At 50.9% G+C, this 21,461-nt stretch overlaps 2 protein-coding genes across 9 annotated transcripts; both read right to left on the bottom strand.

The window, feature by feature from the left end:
• Positions 1-5,367: 5,367 nt before the first annotated feature.
• FAM174C (family with sequence similarity 174 member C) lies at positions 5,368-10,871 on the bottom strand. 2 transcript variants are annotated; one of them, XM_048051981.2, is made up of 3 exons: positions 10,361-10,871; positions 9,880-10,038; positions 5,368-9,279 (listed from the first exon to the last, which is right to left on the bottom strand). In XM_048051981.2, exons 1-3 carry the CDS (start codon positions 10,612-10,614, stop codon positions 9,276-9,278), a joined length of 417 nt encoding a protein of 138 aa, XP_047907938.2. In that variant the 5' UTR covers positions 10,615-10,871; the 3' UTR covers positions 5,368-9,275. The 2 variants fall into 2 exon arrangements, with proteins under 2 accessions (XP_047907938.2, XP_047907939.2); XM_048051982.2 differs by having other exon boundaries at positions 9,880-9,996; positions 10,361-10,821.
• Positions 10,872-14,600: 3,729 nt separating this feature from the next.
• Positions 14,601-21,179, bottom strand: CIRBP (cold inducible RNA binding protein). Of its 7 annotated transcripts, none has more exons than XR_010826696.1 (7): positions 18,472-18,580; positions 18,275-18,381; positions 17,768-17,906; positions 17,592-17,676; positions 17,392-17,459; positions 14,937-15,041; positions 14,601-14,757 (listed from the first exon to the last, which is right to left on the bottom strand). XR_010826696.1 is itself a non-coding variant. In XM_048051980.2 (6 exons), the coding sequence occupies exons 2-6, from the start codon at positions 18,572-18,574 to the stop codon at positions 17,366-17,368; spliced, it is 528 nt and encodes a 175-aa protein (XP_047907937.1). In that variant the 5' UTR covers positions 18,575-18,580; positions 21,060-21,179; the 3' UTR covers positions 16,232-17,365. The 7 variants fall into 7 exon arrangements, 5 of the variants coding, with proteins under 5 accessions (XP_047907937.1, XP_047907936.1, XP_013055544.1 ...); XR_010826697.1 differs by having other exon boundaries at positions 17,392-17,456; XM_048051980.2 differs by lacking the exons at positions 14,601-14,757; positions 14,937-15,041 and adding an exon at positions 21,060-21,179 and having other exon boundaries at positions 16,232-17,459.
• Positions 21,180-21,461: the final 282 nt, after the last annotated feature.

Below are 21,461 nucleotides of genomic sequence, written 5' to 3'. Positions count from 1 at the left end.
CCTCCCCGTGTCGTTTTCTACGTGGAAAGTATTTCCGTGGGTTAATATTTCTAAATATTTCTAATATTTTCTACGTGGAGAACACGCTTTGGAGGGAAAGGGCTACCTCTGCCTGCCTGCGCAACTCCCAGCAAAGCCAGGCTTCTCCCGGGGACTTCCCGTGCTCCCAGAGCCAGGTCCGCCCTCGCTGGGATCCTGGATCTGGAGCCTGATGAGGCAACGGGGACGTCCCTGCCAGCTTCAGATGGAGGACAAGAGTTACTGTGGTGCGAGCTCCGCTCTCACTCCCACGGCCTGGGCCTGCACACACATGCGCCAAAGGGGTGGGAGCCTTGATTAAGGACACAGCCCGCCCCGTAACCAACACAGAAAATGCTTTCCGTGCGCCTACCCAAGCCAGCTGAGGAGCCAAAATGATGACTGTGGAGAAGCTGAAGTTATAACGTGGATAAAAACCTCTGCTTCTGAAAGAAAAAAGCGGTATCTCAAACCTTTGCTATATATCACAAAGGGCACAAACCTAATACCTCTCTGCACTCTGTAGAAAGAGGGAGTTTGATGTGAGAGAAAAGCAGATTAAAATAACACTGGTGTAAAAAAAAGAGACCAGAATATGCCCCGGCAGCAGACAATGTGAACCAACCGATCCCAAGCTCCTGCTGAGCCTTCAGGTGCACACAATGGCATCCCCGTGCTGCCGGGTTTCGGCTCTTCTTGTTCCAGCTTTCCTCCTGCACGCAGAAACGAAACCCTCGCAGCCTTCAGGGGGACGCTCCGGTGCTCCAGAGCCTGGTGACAGCTCCGGCAGTGCCCGCCAGGGGCACGAGCAAGCAGCAGGCAGGGGAGCCGAATTTGCCTCTGTTGGAAGAGTCGCCCCCAGCTTGGGTGTCCTTGGAGAAACCTCCGCTGTAAAACAACGCCAGAACAAAAACACTTCCCAGCCCTGCCTGGCTTTCCTGAGATGAAGCAGCACCTTGCCCCCCTGCAACAGCCTGACCCCCCCGGCTGCTTATTGATGGCATTAGTGCCCCTCGGGTTTGTCCCGACCAGGAGCAGCACCGACACCACTTTTTGCCAGGGAGGGGGCAGCGTGCACTCAGCGCAGGCTGAGCGATGAAACAAGTAGGATTATTTTAAGTATGCGAGGTTTTTTTTTTTTTCTTTGAAAGAGCGAGAGTAATTAACCACCAGAACATATTAGCAGCATATCAGGGATGCAGTAAATGCTCCATCACTTAGCTGCCTCAGACGAAAGCTGGCACTATTTCTAAAAGAAACCCTCTGGTTTCAGCACGCAGAAGGAGATGAACCAGCCAGCGCTCCGTGGGAGGCTGCGGCATGATGAGCATAATGGTCTCTCCTAGCTGCAAAACCTGCACATCTCGACACTTCCATTTCCTGGCTCTTATGAGCCAGCAGACGGCCGGGTTGCTCTGATTGCAAAGAGAGCAAGCAGATCCCTCGGCGCCAACAACAACAGTTGCTGCGGCTCACGGCGAGCCCCGAAGCGTGTCCAGCGTGGAAACACAGGGACCTCAGCAGCAGCTTCCAGCAGGCGAATAAGTTGGGAGGCATCAGCGAGAGCACGGCCCAGGCAAGTCCGGTGCCGTTTGGGTGCAATCTGCTGGCACTGGGAACGACACAAACCACGCTGGGGAGCCGAAGGCGAGCGTGTGGTTCCTGGGAAGCGGGCGATGTGCTCCAACACGTCAGCCCCGACTTGTTTCTGTGCCTACACCCCTAGAAAGGGATGCTAATTAAAACTGCTGGCAGTCCCTGCAAGCACCCCAAAATGCCGGCAGCCCCGGCACGGGCAGGGAGCTCTCCGAACCCATCACGAACCCTGCTGGAGCAGACGAGAGCCACACGGACCCGCAGGAATCCCGCAGCCCGTGGAAGCGCCTCCACCAACTCAGCCCCAGCACTTCTGTTGCCTCGTGGTTTCATCTCGGAGGTGCGCCGAAGTCTTATCCTCTCAACAGGTACTCCTGGACGTGGGCTCTAGCTAGCGCCTTTGATCTGGCAACGCAAAGAAGAAAAGACTGAAGTGTTACATCTGAGGCGTTCAGCTCAAATGTAATTTTAGGGACATCTTCTCCCTTCTACGCGTGCAGTCCCGCATTAGCATGCGCCAGGAGTACAGCATCCCCTTTAATGTTTACTCATCCTTAGATTGCAAAAATTGTTGTGTGAATTCCTTCTTCAATTAGTTCTGGTACTCCAAAAATAAAAAGTAAAAAATATTGTTCCGTTGCCAGTACAGTTATGATCGCTTCTTTCCTTTGTACTTTTATTCCCCAGAGTAACTTGAAAAGAAAATGCTTCTCCATCCTCCCCTGCAAAGCCCCCTTTAAAAAATTTTAAAACAAAACCAACCAACATTTCTGAAGGAAAGGCTTTTGTGGATGAAGTGCCACTTCCATTCACCTTTCCATCGCATAGGGGGAAAAAATAAAGATCAGAAGGAGGATTTAGACAAAAAGCCAACTAAGTAAAGCTAATTTTTTATACAGAAGAATCCCGCTAGTCGTATAGAGGGGCTTTGTTGAGTGGAGCAGAAAAGACATCAGAGGAGGATCTGCAGAAGGTTTTCAAACACTCCCAGCTACCTTCACAATGTGCAGTCTGTATTCCAAAATAAATACAGAGGCAATTTTCAGAGCACCCACGGTGTGTTGCAGGGTAAGCCCCCTGCATTGCTCACAGCTTTTGGCCCACGCAAGCCCCCCACACCCTGCAGAAGGCTCCAGGGGGGCTTTCTGGGGCCGGGCCCCCCAGAAACTCCTCCAGAAACTCACAGGGGTGGTGTCAGGAGCACGGCCGAATGCGTGGGGGGTGCAAGCTCCACCGCCAAGCTGAGCTGCTCAGCACCGAGTCCCGCGGCCCCACGCAGGTCACCGCCCCGAGCGCTTTCTGCGAGTCAGCCTTGAGGAACTCCGCTCCTTTTCTCCTCGTTTCACAAAGGTGGCATCTAAAAAGCACGGGTGAGCGTGCAAAGCCGCACGAACAGCGAGCAGAACAGGGTGCTCGGCCCACAACGCCCCCCACCCACAAAGGGGACCGGGCACCCGACACGCTCGCAGTAACGCCAGTGCCAGCTGGGACCAACCCAGGGACGTCTCCCAGCACAGGTGGTTCCACCCATCACAGCCATTTCTTCGTGGCACCAGAGGAATCTACCTCATTGACAAAGGGCTCTGAAATCCCCACACGAAACATCCTGTGCCCTTAGAGAAATCTTACGTCTTTCTTGTTTTCCTCCCCGGGTGGCCGGAGGGGCTCGCACCACTTCTTCTGCACAGCAAAGGGAAAACACACACAGACTACAGCCCAGACCTGCCCCGACAAACCCCAGCTTTATAAATGAGCCTTCGTAAAGAAGCAGGCCTGAGCACAGATAGCAAGAGCAGTGCTCTTCTATGCCAGCGGAAAGCTAAGAGGTGTTCCCCCCGCGGGCTCCTGCCGCAGAGGTTATTTTGCACTCCGCGGAGCACGGCTGCGAGGTGCGGCGCTGCCGCAGCACACAGGCTAGCGAAATCAAAAGAGCTTACCAGCACTCAGCGCGCGGCCTGCAGTTCCCATTTCAAGGAAGGAAAATTTGCATCCAAAGCACCGAGAGCACTTTAACTTGAGTTTGAAATAAATTCACAGCAGATACACGCCGCCAGCTCGTGTCTGTGACCAGAATCCCAGCCGGCGCCTGCCTGGACTTCACCGCAGCAGCACAGAGCAGGGCCAGGACGCGGTGAGGAGGACAAACATCTGCACCTGATACAGCGTGCACAGGCCCCAGCCATTAGCCCTATTAGTGCTAATTAGAGCTACCACCCCCCTCCGCCTGAAAACGAAGGAGCATTTTATTTGCCTCCCCTTGCAGCTCGCTCCTCCGCAGCGCCCCGCACAGTTTTAAGCCCACGTGGTTTTAAAGCCACGAAGCTGTCCTGCCCGAACCGCTGCCCTGATAAACGCTCTCCGTAAGTTCATTAAGCACTGCACTTAATTTTGCGCAGCACGCTCCCCAGGGAGAGCCACGTGCGTGCCAAAGGGCGCTGCTGCGGCACAAGTCCGTGCAGCGCTCGCTGCAGGCGTGAAGCGGGGGAGCGGGCTCGGGGGGGGGGCTCTGGTCCTGCCGGGTGGGTGCCAAGCCTTGGACCAGCCCCGGACAGCTCCAGACAAGCCTCGTCCTGGCGGTACCGAGCCTACGGGTTAATTCAACCAAATGAGGGCATCTTTAAAGTTTGGCTGTCCCAGAATCACAAAAAGCCCTTGCAGACAAGTAGTAACAGGGTGAAAAACGGCTGAGATAGAGGTGTGGGGAGAGCAGCACCCGCAGCTGGGAGAAGCCTTCTCCAGGCTAAGAGCTCCCGGAGCAGGGCCCCGCCACCCACCGCTCCCTTGCAGGGGACTCATCCCCTACGGGCGCTTGCCTCAGGCCCCCGGGCAGCTCTCGAGGGCAGGTTTGCCTCTGGAAGGCACGGCGAGTTGTCCTCAGCCTCACCACGTCTTGGCAGCGCCCCGTGCGCAGGATGCTCGGTCTGCGAGTGCCATCTACAGGGTTCCCCCGCTCACCAGCTTCTCCTTCAGCTCTGCCCGCCCGGCACACGGCGTGGCAGGAGCCTGTGGCAGTAACGAGTTCGGTCAAACCACGGAGCAAACGAAAGCCCCTTCACCCCCTGGCTGTGCCACCCTCCAGGACCAGCATTAGGCCACCGGTGCCCTGCGCACAGCCAGGGAGGACGCAGGGACATGGCCAAGAGCAGGTCGGCAGCGTGAGACGCAGGCAACTCGGCTTCCCTTTCCTCCGGTGCCACTAATGTGCACGACCGAAATGTGCACAGCCACCCTCATTTGTAAGATGGATGGAAAGCAGATGTTAGTACCCGGGAACGCCCTTCATTTTGTTAAAAGTTTAATTCTTTGCACCGAGGAGCTAGGAGAGCCCCAGCCGGGGGACAGCCCCCCCGCCATCTCCCAAAGCAATAAATAAAACAAAACTTGGCTCTTCTGCTGTGGAATCACCCCTCCAGGGATTCACTTAGCCTTCTGTACAAGAAAAGGGATTAAGGTAAGAACAGGGAGGAAGGAAAGGGAGGAAACTTGAGAAAGTGGAGACAAACCCTGAGATGATCAATGGAGGTGAGCACTGGGCAAAAAACCAGAAGTGTAACAACACACAAATAATGCACAAAAAGGTGAGCGCGTAACTGTTACCAAGCAGAAAGCAAGGCGGTGCTCGGTTAGGGCAGCTGAGCAGGGAAAGGCTCCAAAAAGGCTCCATCCCATGGGCTCAGCAGCAAGCCAGGCACGTGAGGCAGCCCCGCAGAACAATCCCAAACGCTGGCTGCCAGGCACGCTGCAACGGAGGAGTCGGGTGAAACAGAACGATTTATTTCATTTGTTCCGAGATACAAAGGAGGGGGGACGCTGTAAACAAAAGGAAAGTAAAACAATCAATCAATACAGGACTGGTTGCTATTTAAAAATAAATCAACAATTCAAGCAGGAGGGTGAAAGACTAACTCCTCATTTCTGAGAGCACAGACAACACAATGCACTCAAGTGCTGTTTTATTGACTTCTTGGCAATCTGCTCATACCACAGGTCCATCTCCCAGCACGTTAATGCTGCAGATCCCATTCCAGTCACATGTAGGAACGAAACAAAACAGAAGAACGTTGTTAACAATAGAGACCCGATGCTCATATCGCTCTCAGTCAACCTCATTAACCTCAGCAGACGGTCCAGTCGATTTGCCTAGCAGCTCAACACCAACGGGAGAGGATTCGATACAGCCCTCCGAGAAGATCAGAGAGGCAATTATGTAAACTTTAGAAATTAGGCTTTGGCTTAAACAACAGTGATTGTTTCGAGCAAACTCCACAGCAGTCACCTGTGAGACACGCAGGCCGGTGACCGCGCAGCATCGCAGGGCACCGCGCGCTCCACCCTTGGTCCTCGCCACCCTGCTCCCATCGGCTCCGACAGCCTTGGTCCCTTCGCTTTTTTTTTTTGGCACAGACTGGCAGGAGCTCTGCACAGACCAGCAGGAATGGGCTGCCGGAGCCCACAGCACCTCCCACGAACATCCCAATTTGTTCCAGAGAAAGAAAGCGCGGCAGCAGCTGGCGAGGGATCAGCCTGCCCGGGGACAGGCGCACGCACGAGCACAGCGCCGCGCTGATGCCGCTCAGCTCCAGGACGGAGCCGCCTCACATGCACCTGGCTCAGCGCACACGTGCGTCTGTTTGCATCTGTGTATTCAAACCTATTCTGAAAAACTACTACGAGTTCTAACCGCTGCAAAGGCTACCAACATGGATATCACACGTCGAGTAACTAAAGCTGCAGCTGAAGCAACTACTGAACTGCTCTCATATTAGGAAAACAAAATGCAAGGCTTAAAAGCCACAATTATAGCAAGGCCCCCCAAAGCCTGCACTGGCCACGTACCATGGGTGTGCTCTTCTACCTCCGTGACGAGTGGCTGCTGCAGTAGCTCCAGTTTATTTGTCCAGGAGAAGCAGAGATCAGTAAAGCTGTGCTGAGCTTTTGCTCATACATACATAATCACACAGCTGAGCTGTGCTGATACATTTGTACTTGAAGGAGTCTCAGATCTGTAACTAGCATCTTTGTTTTCTCCCCTTATACGATGCCTTTAACAATGATTTGGAGCTACTCCACATCAAACGGAGCGGGATTGTAAAGTCGTGGCCTGTGAGGAGCAACTCCAGGCTACAGACTGCTCCCGAGACGCAGGGTGGCTCAGCAGAAAGTGGAAATCGCCACCCATGGCCGTGGACTGCGGCTCAAACTCGTCTCTAGCCAGAACAGCTTCAGATTAAAAGTGACAGTAATCTGACATTGCAGCTCCAGAATCACTTTTTCATTCTCCAGATGATGAAACTCTCTCCTTTAAAGAGGGCCAGCAGAAGGGCTTCTGAAAATATGTACGTGGTACATAGGTGTCGGGCCAGCACACCCTCTGGGCCTTCAACTTAATCATCACTTGCCTGTACAGCACAGAATAGGGACCTCATTACACACTCTAGCTGCATCCCTCTGCATCTTTCCCTGCTCACATTCCAAATACCTACTACAGCAAAATCAAATTCTATCAAAATTATTTTCATGACAGGACCTACGGCTTGAGGTCCTCTCTTTGATCAAAATCATTCAAACTGTTAACATTAAAAAATCATTCCCTCCTGCAAGGAAAGGAAACTTATAAATTGCTAAACCCATCTGTCCAATGAAGAGCAGAGCCTAGAGAATGATCAAGTAAATCACCTCCGCTAAAGAAAGACCAATGAACGCGTCAGTCAAAACGCTGTGCCGGGGCATGTCAGCGGACTGAAAGAGTCGGGCTTACCTGGCTTGTGCACAATGCAACAGAGAAACAACTTTGTAAAGGGAATTGAAGAGCCAAAGAAAGTTATCAGCATGTTCATAGACCTGCCAGGCTGCAGAGGATCAAGGAAGCTACACTACCATGAATCAAACAAATCAGCTCTCTGATCACCCAAGGGGCAGCAACGGCCAGATCTAGCTATTACCGCTATCCTCACCGAGGAACGCAGCAAAGGCTTTCATCTCTGCATCAGCTAAACAAGCAGAAAGTACCTAAAAGAGGCATGAAAGGATATAAATGATATGAAATTAGGGCACATCCAAGTGCGGTGTTCACATGACAGCATTACTAAAAATATATATATATTTAAAAATCTTTCGCCTGTGTGCAAGTCGGAGCTGCCAGCACCTAGGGTGACATTTCTCCAGGAAACCTCTGAGAAAGGCTGCCCCTCGCACGGGTGAGCACCAGGACCACACCGCTCCACCAAGCGCCTCACGAGGGATTTCGGTGCAGCAGCCAGACCCCGAGCTCCCAGGTAACCGCAGCAAAACCATCTGTCATTGCTACCTGATAAAGGTACCCTTCTGCCCCACTCTTTCTGTTAAGCATAGGTTTTGTCCCCTTATCTAGAGGATTTGCTAACCAAAAGAAAGGAGCCATTACTTCAGACATTCTCAATCTTCACCGTAAAGGTAAAGCCCTTAGCCTTAAGGCTGCACCTCTTAGGGAGGGAAATCCCTGGCCCGCAGGGTAACTTCCCTTGGGATCTCCTAACAAAGGCACTACCAATTTTGGGTGGAAGAAGAACTTAAGGACACAGGTCTGCACTGCCCAGAGCTTTCCAAGGAACGACCCTCCCTTCCTGGCTGAAATGTGCTGTGAACAGAAGCGCTTTGCAAGCAGTTTTCACCATTTTAGCAGTAGGTCCACCTAACAAAGACATTCTAACACAGCCACCTTTGGTCCGACATTGTAAGGATTATGATATCGACACAATGCACAGGAACCCTCCAGCTTGCTGGGCTGACCTCAGACAGAGCCAGCAGCCCAAAATCCAGAAGCTCGGTAGATGTTACACATTTCTCCGGTGAAAGCACCATTGCAGCCCCCTTGACTTGCAGCTGGGCAGAGCAGCCTGAACGCTCACAGCCCCACTGGCCACACAGCCAGTAACTCCTGGAGAAACACTCCTTCGGGCCAAGTGGCACGTCTCATTTGTAAACATCTTTGCTCTGTAAACCCATGTAACGACCTGGACTATCAGGTGTAACAGCTAATGCTGCAACTACACTGCAGCATTAATCAATGCATTTAACTCACAGCTCTTTCCCCATACTATTCTATCTGAACTAAGGAGACTATCCAGCTATCCATGCCCAACACTGGTATAAAAGACAACAAAAGCTCTCCCAACTCCACCATTAGATGCAGAGCTGATTACAGAGATGCTTACTAAAGAGGTCACCTGATATTGCATGAAGGAAAGAGGATCAGCCTACAGAAGGAACCCACTTGCCTGATGCTTCAAGCTGACTGCCACGGTCAGGAGAGAGAGGGATATGAGCACCTTTCAAGTACCGATAGGCCAGCAGACACAGCTGCAGCACTTGAGTCCAGAACCATTAGATTTCAAACGCTGAGGATTCATCCAGGAGCCACATTTTCCTTACTGTCTCCCTGTGCAGTTGGCAGCACTCAGTGTAGCATCCTTTAGCGTGCAGCTCCACCTTTCCCCAGAAACATGTATAAAGGAAACAGGTTTGGTCCCCTTTCCCCTGCCCCAGCTACCAAAGTGTTTGTGCTTTTAATAGTCATTATAAGCAATTATAAAAAAATAAAACTTGAGCGTTGGTAAGGTGATTCCACTGGTGGACTTGCACCCCCGTGGGCAGTCTTTGCAGTTGGTGCCACTGGTCCCAAATCATCTGGAAAAAAAGAAACAAAAAAAACACAACACTCAGCATCAGAGTGAGCACATACAACTTGACAGATCATTAGCAACCTCAAAAGAGCTGGGGGAGCTGAGAGGCCAGAAGCAAGCCATGCCTAGCTTTAATAGAATATTCTCCAGAGAAATCAAACTCGCATGACCCAGGGAATGAAAGCACATTGCTATGAAAGCAGGAAGGGATGCCTCAACAGGACCATGAATTTAGCTGCGACTTGACTTGGGAGCAATTCGCCCGCTTGAGAAACAGACAGCTTTATTTCCAAGCCAGTGCAGGGAGCCTCAGACTGGGCCACGAGGGATGTCCGTCCCTCCTGCTGGCCTGCTGAGCACACAGCACAACGCGGTGCCCCAAACACCGACCGTCTGCGAGACCAGGACTGGTGCTCTTCAGGGTGCTGGTCAGGAGATGAAGAAAGGCAAAATAAAGTCCACGTGCTGCCACAGAAAGACCACACGCAGCAGATTCATTTATGCAGAGCTGATGACACGATCTGTGCCAAAGCTTCCACCCCTTAGGAAAGGATTCTGTTAGTTTCTCGTGAGGAAAAGAGAAGCATAGGAAACACCCGCTCACCGCCTCAGATTCCGTGTTTCAAACACTGTTTCCTCGTCACTGTCGAGCGAAGCCATCTCTATGTTCTCATCGTAATTTGACAGAAGGCCGTATTTCTTCCGCTGCGGCTTCTTCAACCTGAAATTAGTTTTGAGCTCTCTGGGTCCCTCTGATCTAGAGCTGAGGGCACACAGATGGCAGAGTGAGTGCTCCGTCACCTGCAGCGCAACGGGTTCACACAGAGACGGGGCCTTACAGCTGCATGGGCGCAACAAACGGGACCGGGAGGCTTTTTATCATTAATTAATAGTGGCATGAATGTACGGGGCTGTTTCCCCTGCCATAGTGAAATGCCTCTGCACAGCTCCTGGCCTGGCGGAGGGAGGGGAGAGAGGACAAATGGACACAACTTGGCCATGGGGGGGCAAACCAGGCACTGGGACGGGACAAACTGGGTACCCGGACGGGGCAAACCGGGTACTGGGACGGGGCCCGCACTCACCGGACTGCCCGCAGGAGGAAGTAGAACGCAGCCAGCGCGGACAGGGCGCTGAGCACGTACAGGGCCCGCTTCAGCACCGGCAGCCCCAACCCGGGCAGCGGCCCCGGCCCTGGCCGCGTCCCGTTACCGGCAGCCGCCCGCGGCGGCACCTCCGTGGCATTGAGCGGGACCGGGGTGGTCGGGGTGGCTGCCCAGCTGTGTAGCAGCAGCAGGAGGAGGATGAGGAGGAGGCAGTGGGGCTCCAGCCGCAGCATGGCCGGGCGGCTCGGAGTGGTGCTGCGGCGGGGCAGGCGCAGGAAGGCGGCAGGCCCGTGCTGTGCAGTGCAGGCACCGTCCGGGCCCGGCGGAGCCGCATGCGGCGTTCCGGGGCAGCGCCGTTCCGCGGGGCCCTGGGCCGGTGTGAGGCTCCCTGCATGGGGCTGGGCTCAGCGGGGCGCTGCGGAGGCTGCCCTTCGTGTCCCACTACCGCCACTGCGGCCCTCACAGCCTGAGGCCTCCGGCGCCATTTCCCCCTCAGAGCCACCCCGACCTCCTGAGGGCCGCCATTTCCCCCCTCGCAGCACGACTCCTTCGCCCAGGGGTGCCATTTCTCCTCAGAGCTGCCATTTCTCTTCACCACACAAACCCCAGCCTCAGGGCCTCTGCTCCACTTTCTCCCCTCACGCAGTCAGGGCAGCCGCAGCCCCTCGTGCCCTGCAGAACTGCGGATGAGGGCCCGCAGGATATCACCGACCGTCCCCTCGGCCTTGATGGGAGCCCTTGGCACCATCCTGGGGCGTGCACTTGGTGGGGGACAGCGAGCAACTCGCAGCAAACGCACGCAGCAAACCTTTCTTCCAAATTGCCCAGCTCTCACAGAGGTGAACATTTAAAACCACAGCACAAGAGCTCCAATGCCCCAGGTGGTTTATAAACCGCCCCAAAGCATCGTCCTTTTGGGGAAAGGCCTGAGCTGTCTGGGCGTATCAGACTTGTACAAAAATAACCAAACAATTTCGGCCTGGACGTGGGTCACCCCTCTCAGCTCACACCAGTAGGTGTCACAGCAGCCCCACGGCACCCAAGCACGGTCTGGAGATCACAGCTGCATTTTGCATTCAGCCCCTGCAGCTAGCTATCCCCAGGCACAGCCCAAACCCATCCCAGCAACAAATCATTAATGCAGCGCTGTAATTAGTGATGCCGAAATAACAACATCTCAAACTAGGCCTGTTTTTACACCTATAATTATTTTTGCTTGTGTTTAAGCATCTAGGCAACCTATATAGGAACATACGGTCTTTCAGATGTTTTGTAAGTATTTCCAGATTGAACTTGTTTAAAATTCACCTGACTGCGTTATTATTTAAAATCAGCCAAAGTTTCTCACACCCTCAGTCCTATATTTAATATCATCCTCCATTAACATACAAAGTGCAAATTAAAAATTACCAGATACAGCCCCCAAAAACGTATCAGCGGATTTAACTGGAAGCACTGCTCATTTAGATAATTGGAAAAAGGTTAAAAAAAAGTAGATTTCAGGAAGTAGGCTTCATCATCATTCCCATTCTGCATGAACAGAACGCCCCCAGGGCTCTTGTAGACCCTTATCACTGCACAGGAAATTGTGATGGAAAACTGTGATGTCTGTAGTAGGGCAGCAAACCCTACACGCTGAATTCCCACTGAATTCCTTTGTGCCTGGGAGTCCCCGGCAAGAAAGAACACTTCTTAATAAGAGCAAGTTTTTAAAACTAGAGTTACCCGTTAATTTAGCTTATTTGTACCAGCTAAGTGTCTGGCCTCCATCACACCTGTCTGCTCTGCAGAGCTAATTCAAGCAACAACAGAAGGCAGACGCCTCGGTAGGTCCATGTGCTGGCAAGCAGCTACAACCTTCCTTAATAGCCAGGCTTTACACTGCGGACTGGAGAACACACAATCAATCCTGCCCTTCAAATACCACGGCAGTAATTGTTACCAGGCTCAATACCCACAGCTGCATAATTTCTTCAGGCACTTAGGCTGTACGAGCAGACTTCTTTTTTGCATAATACACTGCTTAAAAGACTATTCTTCAAGTGGGACTTAGCATAACCAACAGCCAGAGAAGCAGCTGTTAAAAGATGGAGGGTTGGGGGGAAAAAAAGCAGGATAAAGCAATCAAATTTGTTCTTTTAACACAAAGGTAGGCAGGACAGTAGCAAAGAGAACCAGAAACCCTCTTAGTGCTTTGTCCAGCTACCACATTGCAGTCTCCTGCCTCATTCTCCGCAAAGCTGCCAGAGATGCATTCACAGCTGTCAGCCTTTCCATCAGTATAAATCCTCCTTATTGAGCTGCCACATTTCGAGGATTTAAGCAAGAATGAGACCTCATTTTTCATGAGAATCAGGCACCTGCATCAATTCAGTTTGAACCAATTGAGCGTGGTTACAGTGGCAGCGGGTCTCTTAGGAACGCAGCATTCATTTTGGAGCAGGAGCCCTGTGCCAGCCATCAGTCAGCCCAGGGCAGGAGTGGAAAAAGTAATCTAAGCCGCTTCCGCTCTGCTGTGTAGCACGGCAAGACACAGGTCTAGCATTTCGAGGATGACAGCCTGAAGGGCAAAAATTTTTAAGGACAGTTTGGGTTACAGTGTGATGTATCGGAAAACATCCTCCACTACTCAGGGAAAAAAAGTTTGTAACTTGAAGCATGCAAGAAATGAGTCAAGGACAACTGAAGGAATTCAGCAACCAGCACTCATCTGACTTCATAGACTTGGTAGCAAGTAGGTAAAATTAAGTTATTGCATGCATACAGAAGAGGAAGAAAAGGGCAGTTTGCTTTGATGCAAGGTAGAGAAACCCAAACTGCAGCAGTTAATGAAATTGCAATACAGTACCTTAATTAAGCAAACACAAGTGTTTAAACTCCTGCACTACTCTTGGCAAAATACAATAGCCATTGCAAATAAAAGGCAACATCTGCTAACGTGAGTAGATGGCAGTATTTTTATTAGCCATTCTGTTCCACGGAGTGAAGAAGTCCACACAAAATTGCAGATTCTCCAATTGGTGGCTTATGCACATTTGATCTGTGGCTGAATTTCCGATTCACAGGCACTAGCAGGAATTGGTCTAATTATGTATCTCCTCTTTAGACACAGAGAAATGTTTTGGTACTGAAGTAGCTACATGCAGTATTCTAAAACTTGCCAGCTGTTACGAGTCAGATTTCTTATTGACACCCATCCAAGCGGCTCGATTATCCTGCTCCATACTGGGCACTTTCCTGGCATTAGACTGGTGGAAGCACTTACTATTCGGTTATCTACAGAGCACAACTCCACCTCTGGAAAGATCATGGAAATGCTACTGTGCCCTAAAAGCCTTCGGAAAGCATTTGCTATCATTTTCCCCCCACTTCCAAAAGGGGGCTGCTGTATTAATACCTTTTAAGGAATGACTCGGATCAGGTAACTCTGCACGATGTAATTATACCACCCTCAACTGGAACCTTTTTTTTTTTTTCCATCTTACCCTATGTGATCCTAAAACCCAAAAGGTAAAGCTTTAGCTTTAAAGCTAAAACTCAAAAGCAGAGTTACAAATACCCACTTCATCAATACGGGAATCCTAAAGCAGCTTCACCTTGAATCAAGTACTCAAAGACCAAACAGCAGTTGCAGGCAGGTGAATCTCACGTGCCATCTGAGAACTGAAATGCGTGGAATTTTAAAAACATACAGTCACTTGTACAAGTAGCAGAAACATCACATTTCAATTTTTGTAAGCAAAATAGTTTTAATTGCACTAACGTGTATGGGAAGAAATCATTCCTTATCCAAGCTCAAAATGGCTTTTAGCATTCAAGTGCTAATTAGACTTCTGCATTCGTTACCATTTCAAGCATTCCTCAACTGGCAGAAGCAGCTTCTCTTCTGCACAAACAATATTCATCGTTTATGTAAATACTATCTGATAGCTCCCTTCAGATGTAGCCGCTTCACTACTGAAGTTTTTACAGATGCACTAACAATGTAATTAGGCCACTTAATTCAAGGTTACAACAATACAATTTAAATTCTTCCTCAAAGTTGACCTTACAGACAGGCTACCTTACCTACCCTCTGTCCACCTCCCCCCCCCCCCCAAACATTTTTTGTAGCTTTAGCTGGGCAATACACACAACAAATAACTAAATTTTTCTTGTATGCCTTGGCCACAAGCTAATATTCATCTTTTTTCCCCCACAAAAGTACTACAAAGATTCATTTTTTTCCACATTCCAGTATTTTATTCTAGCTCAATTGGCTTAAATCCTCGATCCATTGACCTACATAAAAAATCAGTAACAACACCGCTTAAAGCTCTTCATCGCCACTCCAGTCTAAGGTTGTCCTTCTTGGTCTTCCCTGATGCAGTTCATTGCTGAAATAAAATTAAGACAGTGAATTTTAAAGGCAAGGTCTATGTACATTTTCATCTTGAAGCTACTGAAGGCATATTTTGCCACTTCAAGAATAATACTGTTAAAAAGTAACAGCGCCAAATCTTTTGGTTCAAGGAAAAACTCCTGGGATGAAGGTCAGACGGAAATGAGATGCTACCTGGCTGCCAAACCCGCATCTTGGTCCTGCTTCCCTGGAAGGAACGCTCTCCTTGCTCAGAATCCCCACTCAGCGTCCGTGGTGAGCGTCCATCTTCTCTTCAGCCTGCCAAAGCAAAGGTGCATTAATAATAATATAAAGCAGAGACTTTACATCGCCACCCACCTCCCCCAACACAAGTCACATCATATACGAGGGTTTCACAAGCCATTCGCTGAACCCATCACATCACAGAAGCACAGTCTGGGAAAACTGTTCCAGGGCTGGCTGATGCCTTTGATATGCCAGCCAATGTATCATTTGATCCCTAAGCAGAGAGTTAACCACTTTGACATGGCTGCTTAGGAAGTGTGGGCTATGGGAAAAAGTTAATGGCAACAAGTAGGATGGCAAAGAAAGCTACAATTAAAGTGAGCAACTTAATGAAGTCTAGAAAGAGTCTCAATAGATGAACACATATCAAGTCAGGGAATTCGGTTTCCCATCTTGCTTCCATACCTACTAGCAAGACATGACTGCATGCCCAACTCTGATCTGTGGAACTGAAGTTGTGCCACAAGCCAAAGGTTGCATACGGCATGGGTTAAAATTTTTCCATCAGTTGACCAAAATTGTCAAAGGAATATTTCACAGGTACATTAGACTTTCAAATGAGCTCTCAACAAGAGGAAGGATGCGGACATGAGCAAAAGGAGTTACCTCGAATTACAGGACTATTTCCACATATGAACTAGCCAAGAGAGCAGCTTTCGTCTCAGAGGTTTCTGTTGGAGGCACAACACTTCTTTTCTCCAAGGACACTGCAGTTTCCATATGCTAGCAAAGAATTCTTAGAACTTGTAAGGCAATGACAAAGCTAGCTAATTACGGCAATTTACCTACCATTGAACACTCCATCAAGCTAGTAACTAGTCCAGTTACTAAAGGACTAATTCCTCACTACAGCTTTTCAATGCAGGGTATTTCAGTATTTTAAGGAAACATCAATTATCCTCACTAACACTGGCATTCCCTCAACTTCTGCTGACTTAGGCTTTGAGTACTAGAACATCCTAAGGTATATGCTTTCAGTCGCCTGCCTCTTTAGGCAAGTCCGACTATTCTTATGTGAAAATATGTCGACAAATTCACATGGCAAGACCGGTTAAGATTAAATTCCAGCAACTGTTCAATACATCTGGTTTGCTCTTGTACTATTCACTGCTTTTCTCCTCTCCTCTGGCATCCTCTACATAGACTGTTCTCCGTCTTCAAGGATTGTGTTGTGCAATGAAATGTAAATGTCAGGAGCAGAGTTCATTTCAGACGGTCTTTTAATAGGCTTCGTAAAGCCAAAGAAAACTGTATACAAGAATCCTTTACCACTTCAAATACAATATCAATGGAATATGCATATTTCTTCCAGTAAAAAAGGACAATATAAATAAACATTTTCAAGAACCTCTTTTATGGTAAGTTTGCAAGTCTACTTCTGGGTAATTTACATCATTACAACAGTAAAAATACCGTTATGCAGGTTGAACATACAAGCGAGTTTCTCTTTAGATATATCAAGGTGGTTTGCCTTCCAATTTGTACCCAGGCTGCATTCCTACCTTGCTACACTAAAGGAATGTTACAAAAGACGAAGGTAATGCACTTAAAAAAAAAAAAAGAAAGTCCACAGCTTGTTCAGCTTCTAGTGAACATTGAATTAAAGGTCCTTTCTATCTCAAAAGAAACTGAATTGGGGCCCCAACTTTAAAAAAACGCCTTGGCTCATCATGAAGGATAAAATAAAATCTGAAGTGCTTTCAAAAAAGATTAAAAACACTTGAAAGCAGAGCTTTCTTAAAGAAAAGTCTAATTAGACCATCTTATATCAGAAGCTGTCAGGCTGTGTTTGACAAGATTAGAACTGATAATACTACAAAAGTGAAAATACAAGTAGATGTACTACACAATAACGATTTCAGCGAAGCTCCAAAAATCTTTATAAATACAGCCATTGGAAGGACGATCTTGAGTCAGGAAGGATTTTTACTCGTTGTGTGTAGCTGAGGACAAGAAGCAGGCACAATTGTAAAGGCACTGAAGCATAGACAAGTTCCAGCATTTTACTCCCTTGCATTATTCCAGAAGCTAGTGCGCTACAATGTAAGAGAATTCCCCCACCCTTGAATAAAGTTTGTTAGGGCTTCTGAGTTTTGGCTTAGTCTCAAGCTCGAAGAACGTATTTAAAAAAAACTTGCTTTGCCTTAGATCCAAGCACTCCTACACATGCATTACAAATTAGAAATTTAAATGGCACAACCACGTCCAAAGCCTGACAGATTGGTTCTTACGGGCAAGAACAGAAATAGTGGCACAGTCCAACTGAGCCTTACAGTATTTCCAGACTTCAGAACAGGGTCAGAAGATTTAAGAGAGTTCCTACAGCAACGTACGCATCATTCCCATTTGAACCAAGACTTACCGTAACTGTCATAGCTGTCTCTGTAGGATCCTCCTGAAGACCTGTCACCATAGCCACCTTGACTCCTGCTGTTAAAAAACGATCACATGCTTTATACTTGTTCAACAGTTTCTGCAGCCCGTTGACATTTCTGGCTAACAGGCAATGGACATCAAGAGCTTTACTACAACGAGCCACGGTAGGAGTTGTGACAGCATTACCTGCTATTATAGTAGTCTCTGGAACCATTATATCCTCCACTTCTGGAGTCAAATCTGCTTCCGCCATAGCCTCTGTCTCCACCTCCTTGAACAGATACCAGGTTATGGTTTTTCTTTAGCATTCTGACAAATGTCATCATCATTTCAAGAAGTACAAGTCATTCATACACACTCACCTCTGGAGAAGCCACGGCCCCGACCTCTGCCGCCCCGGAAAAAGCCTCTGCCCCCAGAAGAACCCCCTCTGTATCCACGAGATCTGTTCTCTGATGACTTTCCAGCTTGATCAACTCTGATCTGACGTCCATCTACAGACTAACAACCAGGAAACACACAAGTCAGATTGCTATTTCACAGTTATACACCTTCACTTCTAGTTAAGCAGTACGAGAATTTGCTAGTTCTTATGAAGAATGGTTTTATTAAATGCCACAGCTAAACCAACTATGCCAGTAAACCAACTTTCAAACAGTTGTCATTCTTTTTGTAACTGCATAGATAAAAAAATACTTCAGCACTTCAAAACTTCAGTAACACACACTTCTCTGTATTTATTTTCTATTTTTTGTTAGAACTCTAGTATTTATCCACTTTTTCAAGCAGTATTGAACAGAATCACACCTTCCAAGCTTCAATTATGACCTTTCGAGGTAAAAAATAAGTCAGTTCCAAGGCCTCCTTACCTTTCCATTCATGGCCATCATTGCATCTTTAGCATCGTCTATGTTTTCAAATGTAACAAAGCCAAAACCTCTGGATCTTTGAGTCTCTCTGTCTTTCACCACAACAACTACAAATAGGGAAGAAAGAAGCACGCATCAGCACCTGTGCAACCTACGGGACCGACCAGCCATCGCGGTACTCGGTGCTGCAGCCTTACCTTCAGAGATCTGTCCGTATTTAGAGAAGACCTGCTCCAACGACTGCTCGTTGGTGTCAAAACTCAGCCCGCCGACAAAGAGCTTCCCCTCGTCTGATGCCATCACGACCTGCAAAGCCAACACACCGCGGTCAGCGCCGCCCAGACACGCTTCCCCGCCGCCTCAAGCGTTAACCTCGGCTCCCCACCAGCAGCCTGGCGCCCTTAACGGACCCAGCTCCACCGAGTGACCGCTGCGGAGCCCGGAGCAGCCGCCGGGGCCGGGCCCGGGGCCGAGGCCTCCCGAGGGGTCCGGGGCCGCCCCGCCAGGCCCTGAGAGCCCCGAGGCCCCGTCAGGCCCGGGGCCGCAGCGCGCATGCGCGCTCCCACAGGGGCCCCCCCCCCCCCCCCCCCCGCGCCGACCCCCGCCCGGCCGCGGGACCCCCGCCCCCCTTCCGCCCCGCCCCCCCGCGCAGGCGCAGTGTGCCGCCCCTCCTCCCGCCCGCCGCCATTTTGCACGGCCGAGGCCCGTCGCCATTTTGTTTCCGAGGGCGCACCGCGGCCCTCCCCGCGCCCCTTCCCCCCCTCAGGGGCCCACCGAGACGGCTCCGCCCGGCTCCCAGATCGCGCGGAGGGCACCCACACCGGGCCGGGAGCCCGGCTCCGGAGCCCTGTGCCCAGCCAGGCCCGCTCCGGCCACACACGACCGCCGGCCGCAGCGCCCTGACCCCCCGGGCCGGCCGCAGCCCGCCCACAGCGGCGGCGGGCGCTTACCGGTGCTGCGGAGCCGCGGGATCCACGCAGCGCCCCCAAAGCTTCAGCACGATGAGCGCCGAGGCTGGCGGGGCGGCGCCTTATAAAGCTTCGCGCGGGGCCACGCCCCCCTCATGCATATGCAGATCGAGCCGCCGCCGCAGGGCGGGGCGAGCGGCGCCGCCAAAGCGCCACCGCCTGATTGGCTCGCGCCTCATTAATATTCATGAGGCCCCACCGCGCGGCGAGGGGAGGGGGGGATCGAAAACAAAACCGCTGCGTCCCCCCCCGCCCCCCTTCCTCCCACGTGGGGGTGGGGCGTGGATGCCGGCGCTGATTGGCCGGCAGCGCGGCGGCTGTCGGCCGGGGGAGCCCCTGTGAGAAGGAAGGAAGTGGAGGCAGCCGATTGGCCGCTGGGGCCCCCCGAAGCCCCGCCCCGCCCCGCCCATTGGCGGCCCGCACGCCGAGGGGGCGTGGCGGCGCTGCCCCAGTTTCGCGCCCTTCGCAGCAATGCGGCGGCCGCAGACAAAGGGGCCGCCTGAGGGGGCCGCCGCCATCTTGGGCCCGGCCTGGCCCGGCCCGGCCCGTTCCCGGCCCCTCGCCCCTTCCCTCATCGTCGGGGCCGTCCCCGCGTGTCCCCGCCGCCCCTTCATCCCCGGTGCCCGGCGGTCGCCCTGTGGGGCGGGAGAGCCTCGTTACTGGTTCCAAAGCACAAACATTTTAATTAAATAAAAATAAAAATGAAAAATGAAAACTTCTCTGTTTTGCACTGAAGTGGTTAAGGGCCCAGACTGGGGGGTTCTAACGTGAAAATGTCTCTGCGTTAAAGGCTTCCCACAGGGCCCTAACTGAGGTGAACATGCACTTGTGCATGGGACTGCATTGGTTTGAAAAGCGCTACCAGTTTCCCAGCTTTTCCTCCCAAAGCTGCAGTTTTGCCTCAAAACCGCCACCGTGCATTGCGGAGGCCGCCACGTCCCTCCCCTGCAGCTCGCAGTGCCCGGCCTCCCTCCTTCCCCCCGACACCGCCACGGCCGCGGGCGTCCTCGGCGCAGGGCAGCACGGGATCAGTGACACCGGGGGTGTTCGCCCCCCGGCACCGTCACCGGTTTCCTACCTGAGCATGGAAATGGAAAGAGTCAAAAATAAACCACAGCAAAATGCAAAGTTTTCTGCCCACCATGGTTCCGAAAAGCAGCGTTTGCCCGCTCCCTGCTCTCAGCGGGGCTGTTCCTCTCTGCTTTGTTATCACACCGACTGGGCCCCGCAGTTTGTTTTGTACACAGCCGGGTGTAGTAATTACGAGATGCAGAGGAATCTCGGTATTGCTCTCTGCCCCAATCTCTGCTGCCGTACGCGCTATTTTAGTTAGTTTAGTTGTTGCTGTTTCGTTCCTCCTCAGCAGCAGCACGCCGTCTGCGGGCTCGGTGCTGCGGCACTACAGCACCGGGGCTGTGCCGAGCTCAGCGCCAGCAGGGACAGCACCACCGCCGGGGTGCTCAAAACACGTAAAAATACAACACTGATGAGACATCAATCTAGTAGTAGTAGCATTTTCTTACTGGCAAAACTGTGAAAAAAACTAATTAACTTCCCAGTCCTGAGAGCGGAATACGAACGTTAAGTAATTATAATAATATGCGTCATATATACGATCTACTGGTAATGAAATGCACGTGGTACACTCTGCAGTAAAACGAGAAGAAAAGGTTCAACATTTGGAAAATATTAGTGCAATATTTAAAACCGAGATGAAACTCTGAATAGTCAGATAAAGTAGTACAATATTTTGTGCAAATAAAATGAGCGCTTCCCAATTTGAAGGGAGTCTGAGTTACTGAACAAGCCCGGGTTACCTTTCGATTCTGGCCAATTTTGCGTGGGGCTGCGTGGTTTTTGCCTGTGCACCAGCCGTGGCCCGGAGGAGCGAGGAGGGTGGGCTCGTGAGCCGCATGAGACCGCAAATTGATTTTTGCCCTTCAAGAGGGGAAGATGACAGCGCAGCCCTGAGCTCCCATCCCCAGCACGGCATTCTGATTAAATTAGGGACACGTTAACATAAGCATTTCTGGTCCGTGATAAGGGCGGATAAAGTGACCTTGACACATGGAGCTGTTTCCCTGCGCTGCTTCAGGGGTGTTTTAGTTCTAGCAGGACCAAAGGCTGTGGGGACGGCGTATGGGGACTGCAGCTCTCCCCATGGGACTGGTGTATGGGGCTTGCAGCTCTCCCCATGGGACTGGTGTATGGGGACTGCA

This window comes from Anser cygnoides, chromosome 27, assembly GCF_040182565.1.
Source record: "Anser cygnoides isolate HZ-2024a breed goose chromosome 27, Taihu_goose_T2T_genome, whole genome shotgun sequence".
NCBI lineage: Eukaryota > Metazoa > Chordata > Aves > Anseriformes > Anatidae > Anser > Anser cygnoides.
Note: the sequence above shows the minus strand (reverse complement) of the source record. Positions and strands in the feature narration are given on the sequence as shown.

Bases quoted from the DNA above. Each gene is read 5' to 3' on its own strand.
- FAM174C (XM_048051981.2), bottom strand. From the start codon at position 10,614: ATGCTGCGGCTGGAGCCCCACTGCCTCCTCCTCATCCTCCTCCTGCTG. The intron at 10,039-10,360 runs GTGAGTGCGGGC...GTGTGCCCTCAG, and splicing joins TTCCTCCTGCGGGCAGTCCG to CTCTAGATCAGAGGGACCCA.
- CIRBP (XM_048051980.2), bottom strand. From the start codon at position 18,574: ATGGCATCAGACGAGGGGAAGCTCTTTGTCGGCGGGCTGAGTTTTGAC. The intron at 18,382-18,471 runs GTAAGGCTGCAG...CCCTATTTGTAG, and splicing joins ATACGGACAGATCTCTGAAG to TTGTTGTGGTGAAAGACAGA. The intron at 17,460-17,591 runs GTAATGCTGTCA...GTTTTTTAACAG, and splicing joins AGAGACTACTATAATAGCAG to CAGGAGTCAAGGTGGCTATG.